The 17,801-nt window shown below is 43.5% G+C and overlaps 1 protein-coding gene across 9 annotated transcripts in view; it reads right to left on the reverse strand.

Annotated features, from left to right (window-relative positions):
• Positions 1 to 14,895: 14,895 nt before the first annotated feature.
• Positions 14,896 to 17,801, reverse strand: part of LOC109888404 (liprin-beta-2) — a 36,643-nt gene continuing 33,737 nt past the window's right edge. For all 9 annotated transcript variants that reach the window (XM_031812669.1, XM_031812680.1, XM_031812628.1 and 6 more), the window contains 6 exons: positions 17,453 to 17,564; positions 17,193 to 17,281; positions 16,658 to 16,780; positions 16,379 to 16,504; positions 15,995 to 16,183; positions 14,896 to 15,795 (listed from right to left, as the gene is read on the reverse strand). In XM_031812669.1, coding sequence (XP_031668529.1) covers positions 15,592 to 15,795; positions 15,995 to 16,183; positions 16,379 to 16,504; positions 16,658 to 16,780; positions 17,193 to 17,281; positions 17,453 to 17,564 — 843 coding nt within the window. In that variant the 3' untranslated portion in view covers positions 14,896 to 15,591. The remainder of the gene's footprint in view (positions 15,796 to 15,994; positions 16,184 to 16,378; positions 16,505 to 16,657; positions 16,781 to 17,192; positions 17,282 to 17,452; positions 17,565 to 17,801) is intronic.

Genomic DNA, 17,801 nt, shown 5'->3' on the forward strand with positions numbered 1-17,801 from the left:
AGTTGGGAAACATACCTTTTTAAAGACTATTCATGCTTGTCTGTTTTGTTCATTACAATTTCATCTGATCAATATCACTGTTGAATTTCAAGGAGAAATTAGGACTTGTTGAATAATACAGTGTCAAAGACAGTGTAACTTATACTGAAACTGTACTGATGATGTTCCAGTCAGTCTCCAGAGTGAGTCAGCCTGAGGAGAAGTGAAGAATAGGAAGGTCTAAGGAGCCTCTCTCTGGATCAATGGTGCTACTACACTGTTTCTGATTATATCTATGTAGACAATTTTCTGTGTAGAAATCGTAGCTCTTTTTTTCCTGATTCTCTTGGCAGGAAGACTTACCCTGGCACACGTCGAAATCTCTCTCTCACTCACTCTACTCTCGTTCCCCTCCTCTGTCTCTCCTTTCCCTCTCATCTCCTGTCTATCCCTCCCCTTCTCTCTCTTTTCCTCCCCCTTCCCTCTCTCTTTCTCCCCCCCCCCCCCCCCTCCCTTCCCTCGTTCAAGCTGCCGTCTCAGTTTGTAACCTGGCCCCAGTGGCCTGTTTGCCATTCTGCTCATTACCAAACACAGGAAGGTATTTCGGAGTTCAAGACTCCTTATTGATCAGTCACAAGACCCTGATATCAACCTCTGTCTCTTGTGTTGGCCCAGTGTTAGCCAATCCTCCAACAAGGAACACAGCTATTGATACACATTCTAATTCACCTAGCAGATATACTCAGACAATACCAACACAGCTTCAAAAAATGTATAACCATTTATGTTCTTTGCTAAGACAGTGTAGCATAATTTGTAACATGTTTCATTAAATCATTACACATAACAAGGCCATGATTTTGTTATTTCTTTTGCGTAACTTATTTTTTAACTTATTGTGTACATAATATCATCTCTTATGACTGAAAATAACTTCCGGACATCCGAAAAGACATTACTCACCGCGGACTGAATGAGACTTATTCCTTTAACGAGTCCGACGAGAAGGATATCCTGCTTTCACTGGAACAGGCCCAGATTCAAGCATTTTGAGTGAAGAAAAGACACAGGAAATGAGGCCGCAGATCAGGCACCCTTCTGAGCGAGTAAACTCCCATTGCCTTCCATACCGACTTATTGCTAATGTGCAATCATTAGAAAATAAAGTGGATGACCTACGATTTTACCAAATGTGCAACCAGAGAGAAAAAAACCCTAGACCACACAGAGATGCTCCACACACAGAGATGCTCCACACACAGAGATGCTCCACACACAGAGATGCATACAAAGCTTTCCCTCGCCCTCCATTTGGCAAATCTGACCATAATTATATCCTCCCGATGTCTGCTTACAAGCAAAAATTAAAGCAGGAAGTACCAGTGACTCGCTCAATACGGAAGTGGTCAGATGACACAGATGCTACACTACAGGACTGTTTTGCTAGCACAGACTGGAATATGATCCGGGATTCATCCAATGGCATTGATGAATACATCACCTCAGTCATCTGCTTCATCAATAAGTGCATCGATATGATACGAACATAGCCCTACCTGAACCCATGGATTACAAGTAACATCCGCATCGAGCTAAAGGCGAGAGCTGCTGCTTTCAAGGCGCCGAGACTAATCCGGACTCTTACAAGAAATCCAGCTATGCCTTCAGACAAACCATCAAACAAGCAAAGTGTCAATACAGGATTAAGATTGAATCCTACTACACCGGCGCTGACGCGCGTCTGATGTGGCAGGGCTTGGAAACTATAACGGATTACAAAGGGTAACCCAGACGTGAGCTGCCCAGTGACACGAGCCTACCAGACGAGCTACATGCCTTTTATGCTCGCTGCGATGCAAGCAACACTGAAGCATGAACGAGATCACCAGCTGTCATGGATGATTATGTGATAATGCTCTCGGCAGCCGATGTGAACAAAACCTTTAAACAGGTCAACATTCACAAAACCGCTGGGCCAGACGGATTACCAGGACGAGTATTTAAAGCATGCACGGACCAACTGTCAAGTGTCTTCCCTGACATTTTCAACCTCTCCCTGACCAAGTCTGTATTACCTACATATTTCAAGCAGACCACCATATTCCCTGTGGCAAAGGAAGGGAAGGTAACCTGCCTAAATGATTACCGCCCCGTGGCACTCACATCGGTAACCATGAAGTGCTTTGAAAGGCTCACAATAGTATCTTCCCGGACACCCTAGACCCACTCCAATTCCCATACCGCATCAACAGATCGCCAGATGACACAATCTCAATTGCACTCCACACTGCCCTTTCTCACCTGGACAAAAGGAACACCTATGTGAGAATGCTGTTCATTGACTACAGCTCAGTGTTCAACACCATAGTGCCCACAAAACTCATTACTAAACTAAGGACTCTGGGACTAAACACCTCCCTCTGCAACTGGATCCTGGACTTCCTGATGGGCCGCCCCCAGGTGGTAAGAGTAGACAATAACACGTCTGCCAAACTGATCCATAACACTGGGGCCCCACAGGGGTATGTACTTAGTCCCCTCCTGTATTCCCTGTTCACCCACGACTGCGTGGCCAAACAAGACTCCAACACCATCATTCATTTTGCTGACGACACAACAGTCAACAGCCTTTTGTCACTGACAACGATGAGACGGCCTATAGGGATCAGGTCAGGAAAGGCGGGCCAAACAGGCCCTCATTAACGTCGATGGGGCTGTAGTGGAGAGGGTTGAGAGTTTCAAGTTGCTTGGTGTCCACATAACCAACGAACTATCATGGTCCAAATATACCAAGACAGTTGTGAAGAGGGCACGACAAAACCTTTTCCCCCTCAGGAGACTGAAAAGGTTTGGCAGGGGTCCCCAGATCCTCAAAAGGTTCTACAGCTGCACCACCGAGAGTATCCTGACCGGTTGCATCACCGCCTGGTATGGCAAATGCTCGGCATCTGACCATAAGGCGCTACAGAGGGTTTTACGAACGGCCCAGTACATCACTAGGACCAAGCTTCCTGCCATCCAGGACCTATATAATAGGTGGTGTCAGAGGAAAGACCATTAAATTGTCAGAGACTCCAGTCACCCAGTCACAGTTTTCTCTGCTATCGCACGGCAAGCAGTACCGGAGCGCCAAGTCTAGGACCAAAAGGCTCCTCAACAGCTTCTACCCCCAAGCCATAAGACTGCTGACCAATTCATAAAATCGCCACCGGATAATTTACATTGACCCTCCCCTCCCTTTTGTACACTGCTACTACCCTCTGTTTGTTTGTTACCTATGCATAGTCACTTCACCCCCACCTACATGTACAAATGACCTCAACCGACCTTTACCCCCGCGCACTGACTAGGTACCGGTGCCCCCTGTATATAGCCTCGTTATTGTTATTCTTATTGTATTACTTTTTATTTTAGTCTACTTGGTAGACTTCTTCTTCATCTGCACTGTTGGTTAAGGGCTTGTAAGTAATTATTTCACGGTAAAGTCCACACTTGTTGTATTCGGCGCATGTGACAAATAAAGTTTGATTTGATTTTGATTTGATCAATACATTTTGAGATAGCAAAGTTGTATAAATAAAGTGTCAGAAATAAAAAATGTAGGCATTCACAAAGAGATCGAGTGGGTGCTCCACCTCCACCCGCCATGCCACTCGCGATGCCCTAACTCTGCCATCCTCCTCTCTGAATGCCAGCACACCAGGGGTCTCGTTAGCCCTCTATTACAGATATGACGAGCGTCCCATAATGGGCCAATTATCCCCAAACTCTAAATTTCACTCCAAAGGAAAAGGACTGTGTAGTGATTAATGGGAAACACTTTAGGGGGAAGAGTAACACAACGCTGCTGGATGGGGAAGAAATATGTATCAGTCAGCCACCACTACAGATGCTTCCTCCCTTCTGACAACTGCAATTCATTTGAGATGCTATTAACATGCATAATTATGCTAATCAAGCGGTAATTAAGTGCCAATTCATCAGAGACAATTTTTTTTGTGTGTAATTTTTTGGAACACGGTTAGTTTGTTGTTTTTTTCTTCCCCCTATTTCCTTTCACAATATTGTCTAAGTGTTGTGTTCATGTTACATCCACTGTATCAGCCCTCTGCTCCATGTCTCCTCTCATATCAGACTGTACACATCATTGCATCCAACCGTAACACTTTTCAAGAGAAGGCCTCAAATAGAAAGTAGCCTATGATGAGCAATATAAAAGGAACAGTTCCTACATAATGTACCCAAACTAAACATATGTTTGTATTGCCAAACTGTCTACAGTGACTTTGAGTGCATACTGTTAGTTACAAAGAAATTAAACTGACCATGTTTGATACAGCTGTGTTCTTAGTTTATCCTCTATGAAGTCCGTCCAACCCTAGCTCCACCCCTAGTTAATGACTCGTTCAATTTTGAAAATCTGATATAGGCCTACTTCATCCATAACAGCATCCACCACGCTTCTCTACATGGATATCACTGGGAGTAAAATAATCCCTCTATCCAGCCCATTGACTGTCACTCTGGTAGTCTAATCGTGCTGGGTCTGTCTTAAAGTAGCTGTAGTATATAAGACCATAGGCTTGTATGAATCTGATCTCTCTCTGTCACTCTCTCTGCCACTCTCTCTCTCCACAGCGCACTGACTCTACAAGTAGAACCCTTTTGGTTCAGAGTAGAACCCTTTTGGTTTCCATGTAGAACCTTTTCCACAGATGGCATGGAACCCAAAAGGGTTCTACCTGGAACCAAAAAGGGTTGTACCTAGAACCAAAAAGGGTTCTCCTATGGGGACAGCCGAAGAACCCTTTTGGAAAAAAAATGTAAGAATGCAGGCTATGCCTCCTATCGTTATATGCAGGACTACTCTAGTGACCCAAATTGGTATGTAAACTTCATACAAAAGAACAGTACAAAAAAAAATACTCCAAATATAGTTTGGCATATTGTCTACAATACAACTTGTAACTATTTGTCTGTCCTAGTAATTTGTGTCGGTCAGTGCACTATGACATAGGAAAACACATCTGAAACATAATTTGCTGTGGCATCCCTCTGTCCAGTTTCACCCTGAGAGTCAGACAGGTGTTCTCATTGGACATGAAGGTCTCTGATGATTGATGTCACTCTTGATCACCACTAACTCTGGCCTGGGCTTTACGAAACTGCTAGTTTCCCACCAACATGGGATCTCTTTGGAGTCAGCACTTTTAGGAGAATTTTGGCAGCTGCAACAACCTCCAACGGTACATCGAGATGGACAGAGTCTCACAACAAGGGGCATCATTTCTCTTTCCTTGTCTTTTGCGCTCGCTCTCTCTCTCTCGTCATTTCTAAAAAATAAAACTTAAACACTGTTGTAGAGTTTGTAAAATGACATTTTGAACTGATAGAAGTGTACTCAAGGGCAGACGTTTATAGTTTTTATAATTTAAAGGGCACTAATTGCGACATGGAAGTAATGCAAAAGCATTGTGCAAAGTCCCAAAATTACCATAAAGCTCATTATAAACTGGCAGCTCAATTTAATTGGAATCGTTTCATCAACAATGTGCGTTATGAAGAGGCGACTATATTTATGTTTTGCTCAATTGACTTTACTCTAGTTAAAGAATCGTCTCTTCATATCGCAAATTGTTGAAGAAAAGTTTCAAAATAATTCATACTGCGAGATTATTATAATTTGTACGGTATTGTTAGGTCTTTCTATAATGCTTTTGCATTATGAAAATGTAGCCCTAAGTCTTTGTTTCCAAAATTCATGGACATTGATTTAATTCTGCATCCTTAAATACTATACATGCGTGAAATCTGGCCAGCTCTGTTGTTGTGGCACATGTTGTTGTTGTTGTCTGTGCTCCCCTCTAACAGTTAGCAGGCCTTGACAGATCTATTTAACCCAGGCTGTGCCCTTCTCTACAGAGTACTCTGGCCCGGTTCACAGGAGCAAGGCTGACAAAACAGCCAAGCGAGAGGTCACCATAACACACTGTGCAAACGTTTGACCTCTAAATCTCTCCTCCAGCTCTCCCGCGCTCTATTACTCAACGTTTTCATGTCTATTTTTCTTCTCCTGCTCTCTCCTTCTAAACTCCACCTCGTGTGTGATCCTCTTTCTACACACGTCTGTCTCGCTATCCTGTATACAAACTCTCTTCTTCTATGTCTCTCTAACACCGCTCTCCTCCTCTCCATTCCTGCCCAGTTTGAAGACACAGAGGGCCCCAGGTTCCTCAGACTCCCCATGGTCTCCCCTGACCCCAGCCTATGAATGAATGATGACTGCATGGCCGGACACATAAAGACTCTTTATGGTGGTGGACCTGCAGCTGGTGCTCCCAGGGTGTCATGTTTATGATGTGGAGGAGAGAGAAGAGAGGCGCTGAAAGGCACGGCTGCATGCTCCCGGGATGGGGAATGTAATGCAAAATCAAGTCATGTTGCTTCATGTAATACATACTGGACTCAAAAGCCACATGGATGGATAGTAATTTAGTACATTTATCATAGATGATCACAGAGAACATTTTCTATCATACTTTTTCATTTACACCAATATTGGCTATAATCTCCCAATGTTGCATGAAGAAAAAGGCCTCTGAAATAACCTGCTGTTTGAAGAAATGAAAGCAACAGTAGAGGAAGTATACCACTCCTTCGTCTGAGTGGATCAATCAAATCTCAATGATGCTGTCTGTACAGTACGCTGTGGTTATGTTGTCCCATTAGATTCCACGAGTGGGAGAGATACATATATCCTATTCCTAAAGGCCTGTGTGCAGCGTTTGCTAAATGTCCTCGGAGAGCAATGACATGATGCTCGATCTCTTGTGTGTTGAAGGACTCCTTAAATGTCTCTATAATTCTCTCATCTCTCCGTGATGGATCTCTCTCCTGTCTCAACATGTTCCCGCCGCATTTTTCAGGCAGCGAAAAGGCCAGTCCTTTTTCAGCTCTTAAGCACACATGACAGAGATTTGTCTCGGGCGCCTGTAAAAAAAGGCCCTCGGGTGCCTCGGGCGGCCGATCATAACAGATCTCAGCTAGTCCTCTGAATCATACCCCATCAAGCTTGTTTTGGGTCGTTAGCTGGACAGAACAACAGACAGGCCAATTCAGACCACTGGTAGAGGGAACGACATATGGACAGGCAGAGGTTGGAGAATCACTGAAAAGGCACATTCCAATTGCTAATTCTAAACATCCTGAAATATAACTACATTTTGAAGAATAAGACAACATAAAGGAATTCACTTGGTATATTTTAACTGGGAATTGATATTAAACACAAAAGATGCCCTATGCAGAAATCGCTCAGCCATTTCCTGGTTTCTAAAATAAGAATTCATCATCTCAGCTCACTGGTCACTATAACAACACCCACCCGTAGCACACGCTCCAGCAGGTGTATCTCACTGGTCATCCCCACAGCCAACACCTTTGGCCACCTTTCCTTCCAGTTCTCTGCTGCCAATGACTGGAACAAATTGCAAAAATCGCTGAAGTTGAAGACATATCTCCCTCACTAACTTTTAGCATCAGCTATCTGAGCAGCTTACCGATCGCTGCAGCTGTACACAGCCCATCTGTAAATAGCCCACCCAATCAAACCTACCTCATCCCCATGTTGTTATTATTTACTTTTTTGCACACCAGTATTTCTACTTGCATATCATCATCTGCACATATATCACTTCAGTGTTAATTTACTAAATTGTGATTACTTCGCTACTATGACCTATGTATTGCCTTACCTCCTCATGTCATTTGCACACACTGTATATAGACTTTTTCTATTGTGTTATTGACTATATGTTTGTTTATTCCATGTGTAACTCTGTGTTGTTGTTTGTGTCGCACGGCTTTGCTTTATCTTGGCCAGGTCACAGTTGTAAATGAGAACTTGTTCTCAACTGGCCTACCTGGTTAAATAAATGTGAAATAAAAATAAATAATAGTTTGCCTAATTTCAGTTGAAGTGACAAAATAAGTATGTATAGTGTAGAGAATCATTGTACCATCTAAATCGCTGTGAAGTATCTTTCCCTTAACCAATAATAATGAATTTTCAGCTGTTTGAAGCTGTTGAACAACACTGAAAGTAAAAGATGCAAAAATGAAACTTAAAGCACAGGAAGCATAGAAAGAGTGACAGATCTGTTCTATCACTTCTTAGACTTACTTTCAGTGATGACAGATCTATAACACACATTTCTATGTGCATTTGGTCAGGTCGCCCAAAAAGTTACATATTGCAGCTTTAATGCTAGAGAAACACAAAATATAAGCAGAGAGACACACCGATAGGACTGCTCCATTTGATACAGTGAAGGTTGCGACAGACAGACAGGCAGGTTGGATGGAAACACAGAGGTCTTGACACAGCAAAGCCGTATAGGACAAGATAGGCTGTGAGGTTTGACAAGGCAAAAGGAGGCTTACGCAGACATCTGGATGCTCCTTTTGATGGCATGTCAGGCTTGGCTTGCAGGCCGCTTGGCCTCATCCGCATTACGCACTCATCGTTGTGGCAGGCCTGTCAGAAAACACTAGTGTGCGGGAGACAGATCCGACCTTGGCTCGCCCAGCGACCAGTGTGTGACGAACGTGCCACCCTGCCAAGGAATATGTTCCCCAAACTGGCAAGCTGGTGGCAAGCCTGTTGACGAGAATGACCAGTGACATCATACAACAACATGATCACGCTCCGCTCCAGACATCTGAGGGAGCTCAAGGATCAAAAGGACAGACACACCGACAGGGTGATGAAGGGAGGTGTTTCGGAATTTGGTTGTTACTGGGACTTCTAACACTAACTCTTGATAGAGAATGCAAGTTTGCTCTTTACAGAAAGAACACAGGTTTGATCAAAAAAAGTCTAAACAATTGTAAAACACCAACAACACACACAAAAGCAAGCAAGCAGGCACACTTACAAGCGCAATAGGACTATGTCAAGACGGTCATTTTTTCAATGCATTACCGATCCAATGTTTTTATATGTGATATATTTCAAGTGAATGGACAAGCACAGTGGGAGAATAATGTCTAATCATTAGCAAAGGGTTTACAAATTATTTATGTAATATAAGCAATGATAATTTACTCAGACTTTTTTCCCAACTGCCATTAACAAGTAACATGGAATCCAATAAATGTCACAATCACTTTCACTTAATTAAAACAATAGATATCATATAGCAAGGCGTGCTGTCATTCATACCCTAGTTTCCTGCACACTGCCATTTACAGCCAATGCTTTATGAGAGAGGGTGACACAAATAATAGTCATTAAACTGTCAGCCAATGGGAGCTGGATCACATTACCGAAATTAGCTAAGACGCACCATTATAAACAAGGCCTTCCCTCTACACACACACACACACACACACACACATTACAGGAGGGAAACAGGCCAAAAAGGAGGAGAGGAAAGGTCTTTCTACTTACTGCTAACACTTACAGAGCAGTTCAAAGGCATACCGCCCAGCTTTAAGGTTGTTTCCACACGGAAGGCTCTTTTGTCCCCACCATATTTGGGCGGGTGAGTTGAAACACTGTGTCTGATCCCATTAGGGCATCTGTCTTCTGGCCAATGACCATCCTGACTGACGTCCCGTTAAATAAGTGTCCATCGGACCACGCAAGATGAGCCTTCGTGCTTGACCGGTGCCGTGACATCAAAACGTGTCCTCTGCGTTGGCGTCACACCCCCATTCACCTCCTGCCCGTCAGAGAGACATTTGGGGGGGTGTTGTCATCACATATGTCCTGACAAATGTGTTACATTGAGATGAGGGGTTATAACAGAGGTAGTATTACCATGACCCCGCTGATGCCCTGATTAAACATCAGCAGGACTGGGAACTACCATTATAAAGTACGTGGGGAAAGGAACGTTGGTATGAGGAGTTATAACAGAGGTAGTATTACCATGACCCCGCTGATGCCCTGATTAACATCAGCAGGACTGGGAACTAACATTATAAAGTACGTGGGGAAAGGAACATTGAAAGACAAGAATTCTCATTATCATTCTGTAAAATCGACTTTAAAGTGTTTACTTCCAGAAAGGTCCAACCTTTGTTAAATGACAGTGGGCACGTTCAGTCAAGGTTATTTGATGACACTCATTTCTCTTAGTTGTGAATGGCATTTGAGAGATTATAATGGGCTGACAGCACATTCCATAATTGTAGAAAAAGAGCAATCAACGACATAACTCAGTGTTATAAGTGGTGTTAGTAGGCTTTGTCACGGCAACATACTGTATTCTACAGACAACACTGACACCTGCTGGTGTGGAACATCAGTCCAATCGTCACAGTCCAACATGTTTTTTACATTACCGCTGTTGCCAAACTTTTCTGAAACTACCACATGTATTAAGGCCAATCACATACAGACAACCTCCTACAGTTTAACCCGCAGACCAATCTCCCCTCCAGCCTCAGCCCCATCCCTGTCCCCTCCAGCCTCAGCCCCATCCCTGTCCCCTCCAGCCTCAGCCCCATCCCTGTCCCCTCCAACCCATCCCATCCTCCACACCCACTCCTTTCCTTCCTCCTCTCCTCCTCTAATAAGCATTTAACATGGGCCATTGATTGGTGTGGCACACTATCGGTAAGACTCATTTATTTATGATCTTGTCATTTCCAATCATTGATCTGGATGTCCTTCGTTAGAGAACTAATGATATGCAGAGGTAAAAGATTCACTAATTATTGTTTGGTTTAGTTGGAGGCTGTTCTGCAGTAGAGGGCTCCAGAGGGGAGGTGGCTGCAGGAGGAGAAGGCTCCAGAGGGTTGGTGATTGCAGAAGGACAGGGCTCAAGAGGTGACTGCTAACAGAGAGGTCTCCAGAGTGGAGGTGGCTGCAGGAGGAGAGGGCTCCAGAGGGGTGGTGACTACAGGAAGAGCAGGCTCCAAAACGGGAGGTTTCTATAGGCTGCAGGAGGAGAGTTCTCCAAAGGGGAGGTGACTGTAGACTGCAGAAGCAGAGGGCTCTAGATGGGAGGTGGCTTTAGGAGGAGATGGCTCCAGAGGGGACATGACCACTGTCCTCGACTGGCAAACTGCAAGACATTAGGACAACCACTGAAACAGAATCCTTTGCACCAACATGTGGTTATGGTCATCCGATCAAGATGAACCAATCACTATCGGATCAAGATTTGTCACTTCTTCACTTGGCATTAAAATGTGTCTCTTATTCGTCCACTGTGTCCACATTGTGAACAGATTGAGGGTGGGCTAATGATTATTTTAATGGTTTGACTGTCCAGTTGCATCTACACTTGTGAGATATGCAGACACAATGCATGCCTGACAACCTCCATGTGGTCTACACCGGTCTACATATGTGGGCACAATCAGGATGAGGAAACAAATCAGGACAAATAATGCATGTGAGCACCGAGTATGAATGGGGCTAGAGACGTTGCCAAAAGGTTGCAGCCATAGAGAATGATAGATGCCTCTAGTGGTTCAAAGGGCATGCATAGCGCCATTGAAGCCTTCCACCATTTTAATGTAGTCACAGATTATCCATTATATTGACCAGATCCCCCCCCCCCCCCACACACATCCTGAAATTGCATTTTTATCATTGGAATGTGATACAAAATGAGGCAACGGTGTGCTTCAGGACCATGCGGACGCGTCCGAGCGTCGGCTTCTTGGAGTGTTTATCCGACTGGACAATAAAATAAGATGAACGTCCCCCTTGCTTTTAAAACCAAAGTTGCACCCCTGCGCATAGGGGTTGTTTTGATGTGTCAGAGGTGGAACTGCGTTAGAGCTATAAAATCCACAAGTCCCAGCATTATACCAAAGCAGACAATGTCATTGGCTGCACGTGAACAAAGGGTTTCTGTGAATCCAAGTTTGAACTCTGGAAAGTGAGATGTAACCTACACCTCAGTTAGGATGATAAAAATCATTTAAACTAAATAATGTTTTCTAAGTCTAAGCATTAACGCCGAATGGTTAAGGTAAGGGTTAATGTTTGGGATAGGCTTAAAACAAATTTTAAAAACAACTTTCTATAGCTGGATTTGAACATGCATCTTTTGAAATAACACCCATCCACCATCACCATCCACAACACTCAGCAAAACTGAAACTTACTTGAAGGTAACAGCGCTCACTATTGCCCCTAGTGGCTGGTTTCCACGACATCTGTCAATACTGACTTGAATCTAGGCCAAAGTGTTTTTTCTTAAAGTTGCCAGGATGTCACATGTCCTACTTATATCCATACACCCGTACAACCTAAGCATTACGAAGCTTCTATTCAATCAGGTAAGCCACACATAGCAAATAAGCCTGTCATCGACCTACAAACAAAAACTCCTCGCTTGGTGAGCGGAAAAATTTAAAAACCTGCACCTGCTGGAGAACACAGATTTTAGGCCCAGTTATCCCTGTTGCTTCGCCTCTTGCTCTCTGACAAAGTCAACTGGGTGGGACTTCCAACTTCATTGGCGGATCCTTCCTTGTAACCGTGTTGGAGTCAAGCCCAACCGGGTCATGAGGAGGGATCAGCCAATCATAAAGAAGAAAATTGACTACTTCAAAATGGAGATTGCATCAATGTCACTGCCCATGCTGTCACAGATGCTATTATGGCATAGATAGCTAGAGGACTCATCTTTGTATCTCTTTGGTTGCAGCACAGATGGTTGATATGCTATTCATTATTAACCGTTATTTCACCAGATAACCTGGGTAAGAGGTTGAGGGAAGAGGTGGGGGTTGAATGAACCCATAGGAAGATGGGTATAATTAGCTAACCATGGTATTATGATCAGCTAGGTTGGTAATGTAGCCAGGATACAGGCTACTCACATGTATTGTCATATAACCCTAGTCTGGTTCTGTACCTTCAACAATATTCTGGTTCATGTATACTGGACATGTGAGGCATTTTATTTTGAGATGCTTTAATACATCCTTGATGGTCAATGAAACTGATGTAAACTGATGCAAGAGAGAGAGGAGAAACAGAAAGAAAATGTACCATAGACAGTAATTCATCCACAACATGCATTCTAGGTCTTTCTCTCCATATCCACTTACACAGAAGTGGTAATGAATTAGGTTGACGATTGGTGCCGCACTAGTAAACTAGACAGCAAATAGAACGCATTGCACTATGCATCTACACAGAACTGCATAGGTCTTTGAGTTATGTAGATACTAACCAGGAAACGAGGTCAAACACTTGATATAGACAATGTATATTATATGGATTGTAATGAGAATTTAAAAAAAGGTGGAAACATTTACCTTTACACTGAGCCTTTCATGTAAAATACTTGTTTAACAGGGTTATCCCTCCTTCCTTATTAAATTCTATAAAACTCAAATAGAAAGGGATTCCAATCCTGAGACATGTCCTTGCCTTTTTAAACCAGTAGAGGGCAGTACTAGACCAATCATACAGATCACAGGACTTACTTTTTCCCTCCTCTTTTCTTGTTTCAGACAGTAATGAACTATTCTTTGATAGGGATATAATTGTTCACGTTGAACAGACGAAGAATAACTTTTGCTGCCATGTCTACAAAATCAGTCGTGGACAAGTAGAGGAGTGAGATGATTGGTAAATCACGTGACATTCCTCCAACTACTAATTATGAAATGCAAGAGAAGTCCTAATGTAGATTGCGCTGTTGAATGTTTTCCTATTTATTTTATGCACTTCTTTCCCAATAAAGATAAAGTACAAACAGGATGACCGTATGTTAAGATGTTGGCACTCTAATAGTGTCTGAACTGGTCATTCATATTTTGTTCTTCCAATCTGACTGTTGGATACATCTGCCTTTTTGGATTGATTTATTTTTGACATAAGGATGAAATTGAGTGATTTCCGTAACGGAATAACATTTTTGATCCAAGAAGTTGTGTTGATACACTGTATATATGTTTTTACAGCCACCGATTTCCCTCTATCATAGCTGAATAAATGGTGTGGGGTTTTGACCTAAAAATACGGTTCAGAGCCATCCTCCACTTCTGATCGTCACGAGGGTGAGCACACAGAGGGCTTTCTGCTGGTTTGAGTTCCTAAGCAGAATCTGGTCACAGCTTTGTCTCTTTACACTGGAGTAACACATATGTAGACTATACAGACGTTAACGCATGACTTTAATGATGGACCTGAGGATACAATGAAGACCATAATGTTGCAACAATATGGAGAGGAGCATGGTATGCAACAGTAGTCCAACATACGGAATTATACTCCACCTACTGTAGCATTGTAACTTGAGCCATAGCATCACACACACCATGAGGGAAAATGACATACTGTATGATAAATTACATATCTTCAGTTCAATGGTAAACAATGCTAAAACTCACCAGGTTGTTCTCAGAGTCTGAGCTGGAGACAGAACTGTCCTCAGTCGATGCCTGATGGAACATTAATCAGCAATCTGACAACTTTAGCATTCATGGCTTACCAGTCACATGATAGTATACATGTAACAATGCTGTAAATTCAGGTGTGCATTGATGGAATAATTGTTTGAGGCCGCTGTAGCATTATGATTGTCTATAATCCATGATGTGTGTTATAGTGGAGTCAGCAAGAGCACTTTGCTTCAAAGAGTCAACATTGTTCAGTTTGGCCAGTACCCCTATCATCTTTCACCACTATAAATAATGCATTTAGGACTACAATTAAAATTAACTACACTATCAAATGGCGGCAGGGTAGCCTAGTGGTTAGAGAGTTGGACTAGTAACCGGAAGATTGCAAGTTCAAACCCCCGAGCTGACAAGGTACAAATCTTTCATTCTGCCCCTGAACAGGCAGTAAACCCACTGTTCCTAGGCCATCATTGAAAATAAGAATTTGTTCTGAACTGACTTGCCTAGTAAAATAAAAAGCATACAAAAAGCAAGCACCTGCAAATGATTTTTATTTTCAATATATAATTATAGGCTAACCGAGTTGGGTATTGTGTGCAAACCTGAATTATCATGACAGCACCTTGTATTTTGTGAATTTTTACAGTTATTAAATATAACAAAATAAATCAAACAAGCTTATATAATTGGTATTCATTTTTGTACATTGTACCATAACTCAAGAAAGGCCGTTGATAGCTAAGCTACCCTAAATCCAGCAAGGTAAGGAGGAAGGCTACAATGGTCAGTAACACATAGGGGTCATGTTCTGAAGCAATGGCAGAAGATAGGAAAGGTGAATCCATCTAATTTATCCAGGAATGCAGAGAGCGGTTTTCAAAGGGAACCATTATACAACCGTAACATTATGAATCCTCATTTAGCCGGTCAGGTCAGTCATGATTTCAACATATCCAGGTCAATTACTTAATAAGCATATCCAGTAAATAAGTAAGTAAATCCAGCTAATTATCATACAGGATGTCCAGCTAATACCCAATGAGTACATCCACATCATTATATGCACACATACTGTAGCTTGTCCAGCAAATAACCATTTGGTGATAAAATCAATGAATTTCCCCCGAATCACAAAATCAGCACCTTGATGCCCCACATGTTTACATAGACATGTGGGGCAGGGTTAAAAGCCATAAGATTTGCAGTCATTGGCTGAGGGGAGTGTCAGTGTCAGCTTTTGGGCCCCACCTGCTCCCGCCTCTCTGGCTCTCTGTCCAGGATGGGGCTAAGGCCTCGGACCCCTGCGTACGGCCGGTGGGAAACCCCATTCATGGCTGAAAGGCCCCCACTGTCTATCGGGCAGATGTAGTCCGCCAAGTCATCCGGCCTCCTCTTCCTCAGGTGACTGAAGTGGGTGAATCCAAGCTTCTTGGGCTGAAATAATACAGGAAGACAAGTGCTTATTAAGCTTGGGTCCTGTCTACACAGTATGTACATTGAACAATAACTACTGTGTATTATTGTTAAAACTGAATACAAGAAAATTAGGCAGATGTCATTACATGTACAGAGTATTCACAGCACATTATAGGGTAATCACAGGCCCTCTTCCATGGACACACAGCAGTCATACCCGGACTTTGGCAGCGGTGGTGAGGGGTGCATGGCCGGTGGCGTTGGCATACTCCCGTTTCTCCAGAGAGGCCTGCATCCCCACCAGGGCGGTGAAGGCGGTGGCCAGGTGGCGGCGGAGCAGGGTCTTCTGAGGGGGGATGTTCAGCAGCATGGCCAGGGTCTCAGAGCTGAACCGCAGCTCCAGAATCTAAAGTACAGGGGTAGAGGACAGGGCTGGAGCTCACTCAGGTAGGAACACAACCATTTATAAGTGCTGCATCCCGATTCTCCTGTCTTCTTCCAAAGTGTGTTCCTGCAGATGACGGGGGTTGTGCAGCTGCACACTTCAGAAAAGTTTGGGGAATTGGGACGCATGCATGGTTCTGAGGTGCAGTCCACTCACAATGAGACCTCCATGGACCCCACTGCCCCGTAGGTTGGGTGCATACTCAGCCAGGTCCACTGCCCGAAGCCACTCCATTACACGATGGTTGGACCATTGGATCACCTCTGAGGGAGAGGGGTTCCTCTGACCAGGGAGAGAGCGAAATGAGAGAGTTCCTCCACTGAGCAGTAAAATCTTATCGTTAAACAAATCTTAATTTCTCATCCATCATTTCAACCTTTCCCCTCAGTCACTCATTTCCCTCCTCCCCCCACCTCAGGGTTCCCACTCTCTCACCTCCTCTCCAGGCCTGCGTCGGAGGCAGTGGGGGTTGAACTTGTTGACGTGGAGGACGTGGATAGCACACTTTATACTGAGGTGATGGAGCTGACTGGTCACCTTCAGGAAAAGCAGGTCATTCTGGGAAACAGTTTAGATACTGTAGTTCAGTAGGAAGGCTAGGGCGTATTCCCTGTAATTCAGTAGGAAAGCTAGGGCGTATTCCCCGTAATTCAGTAGGAAAGCTAGGGCGTATTCCCCGTAATTCAGTAGGAAAGCTAGGGCGTATTCCCCGTAATTCAGTAGGAAAGCTAGGGCGTATTCCCCGTAATTCAGTAGGAAAGCTAGGGCGTATTCCCCGTAATTCAGTAGGAAAGCTAGGGCGTATTCCCCGTAATTCAGTAGGAAAGCTAGGGCGTATTCCCCGTAATTCAGTAGGAAAGCTAGGGCGTATTCACTGTATGGGAACCCTTTTATATATAAATGGTGATATCAAATGAGAGCATTTACACTCAACATTTCTTGTACGATTCACTTAAAAAGACATCATTACCACGGTGAGATACTGGAGCATCCTGCCATCCACTCGCCCCTCGTGGAACTGGTCCTTGTACTGAGGAAGACCTATGTCATCCAACCATCCTGCATGTGACCAATCAGAGTTAACCATTTTAACTTCCTTTTAAACAAGGACCATTTTCCAGCAAAATATCCTACAGACAAAGTTGACTCATTGTGCATCTCAAATATGACATTTCTGGTCATGTCTGAATATAGTCGATTTTAATAGTACAGTTTAAGTTGTGGACGTACGTGTAACCCAGATGTGGTCCAGCTCAGAGGACTTCTCCAGGGCTTTAGTACTGAACCCCCTTAGAGCCAGCTGTAATTTCTTCCTGTGTAGCGGGTGATTGATACCCATTTCCTGTGGACACAGAAAAATGTACAAATAAAGTTCTCAAACAATCAATGTTTATATGTTCAGAACATGATCCTGATTCCTGCAGTGCTACATGTTCTCCAGAGAGTATTATGACAACACAGTGTCCATATGGAATCCTGCGGAGACTGAAAAGTTCTGAGTGACTGACAACCTACTTGTGACCCTGAGGCTGTCCTAATATAGACACCAAACAAGCAACCATTCTGTATGTTTTTAAGT

The sequence above is a fragment of the Oncorhynchus kisutch genome, linkage group LG3 (genome assembly GCF_002021735.2).
Source record: "Oncorhynchus kisutch isolate 150728-3 linkage group LG3, Okis_V2, whole genome shotgun sequence".
Lineage (NCBI taxonomy): Eukaryota > Metazoa > Chordata > Actinopteri > Salmoniformes > Salmonidae > Oncorhynchus > Oncorhynchus kisutch.